This window comes from Gopherus flavomarginatus, chromosome 3, assembly GCF_025201925.1.
Source record: "Gopherus flavomarginatus isolate rGopFla2 chromosome 3, rGopFla2.mat.asm, whole genome shotgun sequence".
NCBI lineage: Eukaryota > Metazoa > Chordata > Testudines > Testudinidae > Gopherus > Gopherus flavomarginatus.
The window spans coordinates 48,897,324-48,908,600 of record NC_066619.1 but is presented as its reverse complement, the minus strand read 5'-3'; the positions used below and the strand labels follow the sequence as shown (position 1 = coordinate 48,908,600).

Genomic DNA, 11,277 nt, shown 5'->3' with positions numbered 1-11,277 from the left:
ATCCTGCTATAAGCCCCAGGGCCAGAGACCTTAGTGGGCTTTAACTCTCCACTCCTTCTAGAGGTTAGAATGGTAAGAGCCACATCTAGACAGCTTTATTTACCTTAATTGTAATATTGTTTACCTATAATTCCATCTGTTCAGTCTGTTGCAATGGTTGGAAGTATTTATGGTTGGATTGCATCAACAGATTATTATTGTGCTCTTGAAAGGGCATCTTGTGCAGGCTCTACCCTGGAATGAGTGGGTCACACTGAGCTTACAGGTAGTGGACTCTAGGGTTTGGTAACAAAACTCAAGCTCATCAAGGTGGAGGAGAGAAGGGGTTCTACCCTAGCAACCAGGATGCACTCAAGGGTTTTGTTTTGCTCTGAGTCCACCACCTAGAGCAACTAGTCTAGCTCACTCTGCAGCAAAACCAAAGCAAAGCCGTGGTGGAGCAAAGCTGATTTCACAACAAAGCCTGCTTGGATCAGCAATAGCACAGAGCTGACTCTGCAACAACCTGACACATGGAAATAGTGCTAGGATGACTTCGCAGCACACCAGGCCAGCCCATGCAGAGCTAATATCGCAGAACTAGACCAACTAGCTGCACAACAAAGCAGGCACTTGTGAAGCCATTCTCTCTGCACTGGAGTGGCCTGGCATGAAAGATCCACAACTTGTCTGTCACTGGATCTACTTGGACTCAAGAGTGAGGCGTTTAGCTGGGAGGACCTTGTGATAGGAATAAATAAATGAATATTAGAGACATATCTATCTCCTAGAACTGGAAGAGACCTTGAAAGGTCTTTGAATCCAGCCCCCTGCCTTCACTAGCAGGACCAAGTACTGATTTTTGCCCCAGATCTCTAAGTGGCCCCTCTCAAAGATTGAGCTCCTAACCCTAGGTTTAACAGGCCAATGCTCAAATCACTGAGCTATCCTTCCCCCTAATTTAAAGGAGGGATCTGGACCTCATTAAATTAGACAATTACTTGGTAAAATTGTGGTGATGCTCAGACTCCTGCTGCATTGATTCGGGATGCCAATCTTCTGATATTTAAGTAGATAGAGAGGTTTCATGTTTCTTTGTGTCCTTTTCCCCCCAGATAGAAAGATACTTTGTAGTTGCACATTCCCAAAAGACTCAGTGCTTTTAAGTGGGGAAGATGATGCACCACCCCAATAGAATTCCCGTGATGAACCATATTAATGTCCACCCAATCTGAAAGAAAATATTTACTTGTGGGTAAACAAACTGGAACAGTTCAATTTGGAATGTTAAAACTTTTCAACATTCTTGAATCAAAGTTCAGAACTTTTCTTTCTGCAAAAAGCTTCAATATTTTGACGGATTGTCATTCTAAAGCAGACCAAAGTGTTGAATTTCCATGAGATGGAAATTCCCTTTTTCAATTAGCTCTAAACTGAATATAGTATTGTTTGTCTTTGAAATATTACCTTTCCTAATTTGTTGCTCAACTTAGCTGTGCACTGTTAAACAGGTGTCCTGTTCCACCCCAGAAGAGGATGCACTTCAGTGATGGGCAATTGATTCTTGAACTGCTCATACATTTTGTGAAGGGCTTTTGGATGCTCCATTAGGAAATATGCAGGAATTTTAGATTTTTTTTCCTTCTCTGGAGCCCATTTACATCATTCTGAGCACTAGCCATGATGGGAGAGGGGTTACCCAGACCCAGAAGGGGATGAATAAAACACTCCTAGCCATTACTAGCTCAGGGAGCTTAGGACACCAGCTGGGCTTCTCAAATGGCAGCATGCCACAACCTCCAATATTTATATACTTTATCATGCAAACATTCAGATGACTTTTATAAGAATGTGCACATTAATAGCTAAAAAGTAGGTTAATGTAGTAGGGAGAGAAGATGGACAAACTGTCATTTGAAAATGATTTCTTTAATATCCTTTAATATCCTCTGTTCAGTTTAAGTGGGTGCATCAGGAATGGATTCCATGTTCTTGCTCAAGTCTGGATATGATTTTGTATGTTCTGGTTGTCCCAGATTCTGAAGCATAAAATAGCTTTTGCTCTGCCCAAGTTCAGCCTTAGGAGAGTCTGCTGCTCCACATGACTGTCCTCACAAACTCCTCAAAAGCTGCTCTGTGGGCTCTTTGGACACTGCAAGAGAATTATCTGTGCTGAAGAGGAAAAAAAGTGCAGGACAGACTGTTCTAGTGTCAGTGAGGATACAAACCCGCACAGCATGCCCTGAAGATTGCAGTGAGAAGGCACAACAGGAGCGTTCTCCAACATATACATAGATGGATCTTCACACATTGGGCAAGTGGATAATATAAAAATAAAAAAGCAAAGGAGGGAAGTTTGCTATAAACCAACACAGAGAAAGAGCCTCAGAGTGACCTTTTCTGGGCTGCTGCACATTGCACACGTTCCCAAGGCTGATGCAGAAAGCATGATTCATTTTCATAAATTATTGACGCAAAACAAAACTTCCAGAAATAAATATCACATCCGTGGCTGTTGTATTATTCACCATACATGTGCTGATTGCAAATGTACGCCAAGGAGCATGGATATGAAGGAGTCAAATGCATTCCTAAGAAGCTACCCCATAGAGGAAAAACACACAGCTCATTTCCTAGGCAGGTCCCATTCTTGTAAATAAGTCTTTAAAAAAAAATATTAGAGCTGAGGCCCAGTACAGAATTTGGATATGAATTTTGATTTTTCCCCCAAATTTTGGAGGTGTTTAGACCCAAAGATTTGGCTCCATCCAAGTTTATGTGGGATGACACTTATCTTATTTGTTTTGCTTTGGAGCATAGAGTTGGAGAATACAACAAGGAGACTCACTTTCCCATGAGCCTTTTTACTAAAAATGATTTACCTTCCTACAGAATCTCACAAACAGTATCACAAATATGCTTGGTGATGGAATTCTCCCACAGACGGATACAGGCAAGTCCACCAAACTGAATCGTTCAGATGGGAGTAGAAGGGTTAGGAAGTCAACAAAAGAAAGAATGTATTTTTAGGGGGTGGATTTGAAGAGATTTTATCTGAGACAAAGTTATTGGTACTACCAACACTTACAGCCAAACACTGCATTTGAATAGACATGCACCATACTTATTAGCACTTCAAAGCATTTAACAAACATTAGTAATTACTCCTCACACCATGGTAGCTGGTATCACAATGTCTATAGGGAAATGGATCCCTTAATCCCATCACAAGCACAACCCACCTGGACGTCCCCACTCCTGGGTCCAGTTAGATACAGTGATAGGCAATCAGTAACAGCTTCCCATTAGATCTGAAAGGAGTTACAGATATTTACTGGTATTTAAATCAGCCACACAAACATAGCAACAACAATGAATATTATGAACATTTTTAGAGGATCACAGTACACAGGTTTCCATAGCATGAGATTGACTCAGGGTCATTATCTGTCCCCCCCCAACACTAGCAATATACCTTATGTCCAGTGCACTTTAGGAAATGGTTGATGTCAGTAACAGGCACTTTTAAAATTAAAACAGAGGAATTGTAAGTTTAGGGCTCACTCGTGTGAGGCATGTGCCAAAAATATGTAATTGAGTATCCAGTTGAATCTTATCTGCTATGGAACTAGTGGCTTTATTTGTGGTGTTTAACTTGTTATCACCATCTGCACCTCCTTTAACTAGCTAGTGATCTTATTGGGATCCCGTAGACATTTCATAGTGTGGCAACCCAGGGTGTTAAGTTTATAGTGCTTCAGCCTGCTGCACATTAACTGGCCATGTGGACTCTGTGCTGCTTCACACTAAAAGTTCTGCAGTGTGCCTGGATCTACCGCTGTATTTTCTACTAGCGTTAAAGCAGTAGATCAAAGCACACTACTGCGGGTATATCTACACTACGGGATTATTCCGATTTTACATAAACCGGTTTTGTAAAACAGATTGTATAAAGTCGAGTGCACGCAGCCACACTAAGCACATTAATTCGGCGGTGTGCGTCCATGGTCCGAGGCTAGCGTCAATTTCCAGAGCGTTGCACTGTGGGTAGCTATCCCGTAGCTATCCCATAGTTCCTGCAGTCTCCCCTGACCCTGGGAATTCTGGGTTGAGATCCCAGTGCCTGATGGGGCAAAAAACATTGTCGCGGGTGGTTCTGGGTACAGCCTCCTTCGGTGAAAGCAGCAGACAACCATTTCGTGCCTTTTTTCCTGGGTGAACTGTGCAAACGCCATAGCACAGCAAGCATGGACCCTGCTCAGATTAAGACCGCAATCATGGACATTGTAAACACCTCACACATTCTCGTGCAGTCTATGCTGAACCAGGACCTGCAAAGCCAGGCGAGGAGGTGGCGGCTACGGCAGAGCGGCGACGAGAGGGATGAGGACATGGACACAGAATCCTCTCAAACTGCGGGCCCCTGCGCTTTGGAGATCCTGCTGGTAATAGGGCTGGTTCTAGCCATTGACCACCAATTTTGGGCCTGGGAAACAAGCACAGACTGGTGGGACCGCATAGTTTTGCAGGTGTGGGACGATTCGCAGTGGCTGCGAAACTTTCGCATGCATAAGGGCACTTTCATGGAACTTTGTGACTTGCTTTCCCCTGCCCTGAAATGCCATAATACCAAGATGAGAGCAGCCCTCACAGTTGAGAAGCGAGTGGCAATAGCCCTCTGGAAGCTTGCAATGCCAGACAGCTAGCGGTCAGTCGGGAATCAATTTGGAGTGTGAAAATCTACTGTGGGGGCTGCTATGATGCAAGTAGCCAAAGCAATCATTGAGCTGCTGCTACGAAAGGTTGTGACTCTGGGAAACGTGCAGGTCATAGTGGATGGCTTTGCTGCAATGGGATTCCCTGTGGGGGGCGATAGATGGAACCCATATCCCTATCTTGGCACCAGAGCACCAGGGCACCCAGTACGTAAACCGCAAGGGGTACTTTTCAATGGTGCTGCAAGCACTGGTGGATCACAAGGGACGTTTCACCAACATCCATGTGGGATGGCCAGGAAGGGTTCATGACGCTCGCATCTTCAGGAACACTACTCTGTTTAAACGGCTGCAGCAAGGGAATTACTTCCCAGACCAGAAAATAACAGTTGGGGATGTTGAAATGCCTGTAGTTATCCTGGGTGATCCAGCCTACCCCCTGATGCCATGGCTCATGAAGCCATACACAGGCAGCCTGGACAGTGGTCAGGAGCTGTTCAACCACAGGCTGAGCAAGTGCAGAATGTTGGTAGAATGTGCATTTGGCCGTTTAAAGGCTCGCTGGCGCACATTACTGACTTGCTCAGACCTCAGCCAAACCAATGTCCCCTTTGTTATTGCTTCTTGCTGTGTGCTCCACAATCTCTGTGACAGTAAGGGGGAGACCTTTATGGCGGGGTGGGAGGCTGCGGCAAATCACCTGGCCGCTAATTATGCACAGCCAGACACCAGGGCGATTAGAAGAGCACACCACGAAGCGGTGAGCATCAGAGAATTTTGAAAAAGAGTTTCATCACGGGCCAGGGTACGGTGTGACTGTTGTGTTTGTTTCCCCTTGATGAACCCCCCCTTGATTGACTCATTCCCTGTAAGCAATCTACCCTCCCCCTTCGATTACGGCTTGCTTAAGGAAATAAAGTCACTATCATTTAAAAATCATTTTTTCTTTATTAAAAAGTCATTATAAAAAGAGGGAAAGAACTGAAAAGGTATCCCGGGTGTGGGTTGGGAGGAGGATAGGAGGGAAGGAAAAGGCCACTAAAAATATTTCAAAGTAATGACAGCCTTTTGGTTGGGCTGTCCATGGGTGTGGAGTGGGTGGGTGCATGAAGCCTTCCCCCACGCGTTCTTACACGTCTGGGTGAGGAAGATATGGAACATGGTGAGTGGTGAGTGTGATTACACAGGGGCTGCAGCAGCACTCTGTGACCCTGCTGCTGTTCCTGAAGCTCCACCAGATGTCAGAGGATATCAGTTTGATCACACAGCAGCCCCAGCGTTGCATCCCGCCACCGCTGATCTTCCTGCCTACACCTCTCATCTCGAGCGTCTCTCCTCTCCTCACATTCATCCCTCGTGTCCTCACGTTCACTGGCATCTTTCCTGTAATTTGATACCACGTCCTTCCACTCATTCAGATGAGCTCTTTCATTGCGGGTTACTTCCATGATTTCCGAGAACATTTCGTCTCGCGTCTTTTTTTTCCCTCCGCCTTATCTGAGATAGCCTTTGGGATGGAGTAGGGAGGCTTGAAAAATTTGCAGCTGCATGAGGGAGGTAAAAAAGGGAGAGAAGTATTTAAAAAGATACATTTTACAGAACAATGGTTATACTCTTTCATGGTGAACACTATTCACCTTACATAGCACATGTGATTTCACTGCAAGGTCGCATTTTGCATCTTAATATTGAGTGCCTGCGGCTCTGGTGTTAGAGATCTCACAGACGCAGGTCCAGGCAACAGAATTCAGCTTGCATGCAGCCATGGTAAGCCACTGTCTTTCGGCTTCTACAGCCTTCATATACACAGTGCCCTCCTTTCCCAAATACCAAGCAAAGCCCGTTCAGTGCTGCTTCTTTCCTGTTAACATGCAGCAGCAGAAACCACCCCCCCACATCCAATTCTCTGGGATGATCGCTTTACCCTTCCCCCCACCGCGTGGCTGGTATCATGGAAGATCACTGCTAATCACCCCCCTTCCCCCCCTCACCACGTGGCTGGTAGCAGGGAAGATCCATGCTAGCCAAACGCGAAAAAGCTCAGTGCCATTACCCCCCCCCCTCCCAGCTTGGCTACCTGCAAGGAAGGATTTCTTTTAAGCAACAGGCAAACAGGCCAGTAGGAATGGCTATCTCTGTCCCCTTAATTAAATTCCTGAATTTCAACCAGGTTACCATGAACGATATCACTCTCCTGAGGATAACACAGCGAGATAAAGAACGGATGTTGGTTGAATGCCAGCAATCACCGGGACCATACGCAGCTAGGCTTTATCATGCAATGATACCGGATTACTTGCTACGTGCATGGCATGGTCAAGTGTCCTACCATGGTGGACGGAATAAGGCTGCCTTGCCCAGAAACCTTCTGCAAAGGCTTTTGGAGTACCTCCAGAAGAGCTTCATGGAGATGTCCCTGGAGGATTTCCGCTTCCTCCCCAGACATGTTAACAAACTTTTCCAATAACTGTACTGGCCGCGAATGCATCCCAAGTCCTCAGGGCAAATCAATCATTTAAAAACGCTTGCTTTTAAACCATGTTTTATATTTACAAAGGTACACTCACCAGAGGTTGCTTCCATGGCTTCATTGTCTGGGCTACTGGCTTGGGAGGGCTGGGAGGGTAATTCCATCTGGGTGAGAAAAAGCCCCTGGCTGTTGGGGAGAACAGAGTGCTGTGTGCTCTCTGCAAGCTCGTCCTCCTCTTCCTCCTCCTCATCTTCCCCATCCGCAGAATCCTCAGCCATGGCTGAGATTACCACCCCCACCTTGGAATCCACGGACAGGGGTGGGGAACTGATGGCGGACCCCTCTAGAATTGCATGCAGCTCAGCGTAGAAGCAGCATGTTTTTGGCCCTGCCTTGGACCTTACGTTTGCTTCTTTGGTTTTCTGGTATGCTTGTCTGAGCTCCTTAACTTTCACTCTGCACTGCACTGAGTCCCTGGTGTGGCCTTTCTCCATCATAGCCTTGGAAATTTTTTCAAATGTTTTTTCATTTCGTCTTTTGGAACGGAGTTCTGTTAGCACGGAATCCTCTCCGCATATAGCGATCAGATCCAGTACCTCCCATGCGGTCCATGCTGGAGCTCTTTTTCCATTCTGAGGAGACTGCATTGTTACCTGTGCTGATGAGCTCTGTGTGGTCACCTGTGCTGGTGAGCTCTCCATGCTGGCCAAACAGGAAATGAAATTCAAAAGTTTGCGGGGCTTTTCCTGTCTACCTAGCCAGTGCCTCCGAGTTCAGATTGCTGTTCAGAGCAGTCACAATGGTGCACTGTGGGATACCACCCAGAGGCCAATACCGTCGATTTGCGGCCACACTAACCCTAAATCCGATATGGTAATACCGATTTCAGCGCTACTCCTCTCATCAGGGAGGAGTACAGAAACCAGTTTAAAGAGCCCTTTATATCGATATAAAGGGCCTTGTTGTGTGGACGGGTGCAGCGTTAAATCGGTTTAATGCTGCTAAAATTGGTATAAACGCATAGTGTAGACCAGGCCTGCCAAAGAACATCCTAGAAGTGCATATGCAGTGTTGTTGTTATAGCCATATTAGTCCTAGGAGATGAGAGAGACACGGTGGGTGAGGTAATATCCTTTACTGGACCAACTTCTGCTGGCTGAGAGAGACAAGCCTTCAAGCTACACAGACCTGAAGAAGAGCTCTCCCCCCAGCAGAAGTTGCTCCAATAAAAGATATTATCTCACCTGCCTTGGCCTTCTAGAAGCTGTACACACTAAGTTGTGTGGGCCACACCAACAAAGCAGCAAGTACATTTCATCTTTAATATAAACCATGGCATCAAAATGTCTACTTACACTTGAGGATGGATGCACCTAATGGATGTCTTTCAGTAAATATATAACTCACATATTTAAAGAGGTACTATTAAATAGCATAGCCCACATATTCTGTCTCCCTAATAGGGGTTTGGCCTTCAGATTCTAAATATCTATTTTTTAAGTCACAAATCTGTTGATGAGACTATTTTAAGCCATTATTTATACTTGATTCTTCCATAGTTTTGCTCTGCAGCTTCAGATCCAGACATCCAGCATGCAGAGGGAGAACAAGTTAGCTCATCCCAGAGCTATGCTGATATCATTGACAATGTAGGTGACATGCTCATGTTCCATAAGGAAAAGAGTGGGTGGAGAAGTAATGTTGGTCATGGAAATAGACCAAATTGGTAGAATACAGTATTGTTTAAGCCTTTAATGGAATAGTGTAATAGACAGGAAAAAACAAAAAGGACAGGTACTTGACCATCTCTCTAATACATATTTTTAAGTGTGTTGCTCTTTTGAAATTAGCGAGATTACTTAAAAATAACCATACAATATTTTTTGCTAATAAATGCTGCGTCCAATATTATGAACAAAATTCACACCTGGTTTAAAAAACAGGTGCAACTCTACTGCACTCAGTTCTTACCCTAGCTCTGTATTTGGCCCTTGATTTCTAACAACAATGTAGGTCCCTAGTCCTGCAACAGTGTTTCTGTGGATAGACCTCTGCACCAATATAGCATCCCACTGAAGTTAGTAGGGGGCCTGGCAGTTTCAGGGGATTCCCCCTGCAGAGCCAGTTGCAAGAGTGGAGTCTAAATTCATGCCTTGGAATGTAATGAAAGTCATTGCCAGTTCATTTAGCAAAGACCTGAAATATTTATAATCACAGAGAGGTGACACTGGTGTGGGTAGTTTTGGCAATGGAATATTGCAAGGCTTCAGTACATAAGATTATCATAAAGAAACTTGATGGGCCAGATTCATCTCTGGTGTAACCTTTATAATTGTTGGTGTTGAATTAGAGAGTAAAGGTACATATCTAGTAGCAGACACACAATGGCATTATGAGAATTACATTTGTTCCATAGGTTGTAGTTCACATTTTAATTGGGTTTTCCCGTTTAATTACATTTTAAATTCCATGTGAAAGACCCTGCCTAGCAAACTGGGGTTTGAAACACTGTCTCAGGCAACCAGAGAGTTCACGACTTCCCATTATTATTCTGGAACCTTCTCCTCTTATTACCTAATTGTCAGCAGATATCAGATTCCTTTAGAAGGTGGGAATATAAACATACTTAGGAGAAATTATTCTCCTTATCTGAAGTGGAATTTTGCTTGAAAAAGAGAGATCAGACACAAAAGGAAGTGTTAAAGAAGTGATGGTGCAAAAATGGCACCTATTGACGAATGTTCAGTTGCAAATTTTTATTTTAGGTGATGCATGATCGCAAGACTAAAAAAACCGCACATACACACTTAAAATAAGGCTATAAATAGGTGAAAAAACAATATTCCTCATTGTTAGTGAAATGATGTTAAAACTTAGCCCCATGAAGAGCTCACTTTCAGTCCAGACTGGATTATTGTATAGATGACAGCTGTGGCATCAGCATTTCAAAATAAAAGATTGCAAACTTCTTGCTAAGTACAAGATAATGAAGTATTCTTGGCCATTGCTGTTAACTGGATGTTCAGGAGCAGATGCTGATTTGACAAGAGCCACAGTTCACAGACTTTAAGGTCACAGAGACCGTTATAATTGGGTGTTTCTACAGTAAACTCTTTATCCAGAGGCCTGGCCCTCACCTGAAAGTTTTACCAGTAGCATTATTTTACTTTGGGCTGTGACTTCCCATTGATATAGTTGGGCTTGTACAAGCCCTAGCATGGCTACAGTTATACTAGTTTAACAAGCTATCTTACACCATTATTGCTTATTCCCATTATTGTCCTGGAATAAGTTCATTGTTTATAGGTTTAACAAAACACGTTCCATTCAATTACATCATATGAGGGCAGATAGCTGAATATTGAAAAAAAATTAAGTGCTTGTATACAAATACAAGAAGGCTAAACACTAAGATGGGTGAACTTGAATGCCCGGCATTATATGAGGATATTAGTATAAACAGGCATCACAGAAAATTGGTGGAATAAGGATAAAGGGGACACAGTAGGGTATAAAATATATAGGAATGACATGCTTGTGGAGACGGGGAGGAGGTGGCACTATATGAGAAAGAAAGTAGAGTCAAATACAGTAAAAATCTTAAAAGAATTAAACTGTACCATGGAATCACCATGAATAGAAATTTGATGCTGGACTGATAAGAGTAATATACTACTGATCACCTGATCAGGAAGGTGACAATGATTGTGAAGTGCTCAGGGATATTAGAGAGGCTACAAAAACATAAAACCCAGTAATGAGGGGATTTCAACCAGTGGTGACGTTGGTGGGGGAGGGGCATACAGGATCATATGGCTTGCCAGATTTCTGCCAGGGTTTATATGCCCTGCCCTGAACCCAGCTGCACAACATCAGAACCTTTAAGCTGTGCCCTACTCCCTCTCCCCCAATCAACAGTTACGTGTCATCTCTGATTTCAATGATCCCCATATTGACTAGGTATATGTCACCTGAGGACAGGATGCAGAAATAAAATTTCGAGACATAATTAATGACTGCATCTTGGGACAGCTCATCCTGGAACTCACAAGGGGAGAGGCAAGTCTTAATTTAGTCCTAAGCCAAGCACAGGATCTGGTCCAAAAGGTGAAT

The 11,277-nt window shown here is 44.0% G+C and overlaps 1 protein-coding gene across 1 annotated transcript; it reads right to left on the bottom strand.

The window, feature by feature from the left end:
* Nucleotides 1–5,622: 5,622 nt before the first annotated feature.
* LOC127046933 (myb/SANT-like DNA-binding domain-containing protein 2) lies at nt 5,623–8,005 on the bottom strand. Its single transcript, XM_050944614.1, has 2 exons — nt 7,262–8,005; nt 5,623–6,238 (listed from the first exon to the last, which is right to left on the bottom strand). Exons 1-2 carry the CDS (start codon nt 7,863–7,865, stop codon nt 6,123–6,125), a joined length of 720 nt encoding a protein of 239 aa, XP_050800571.1. The 5' UTR covers nt 7,866–8,005; the 3' UTR covers nt 5,623–6,122.
* Between the last annotated feature and the right edge of the window lie 3,272 nt (nt 8,006–11,277).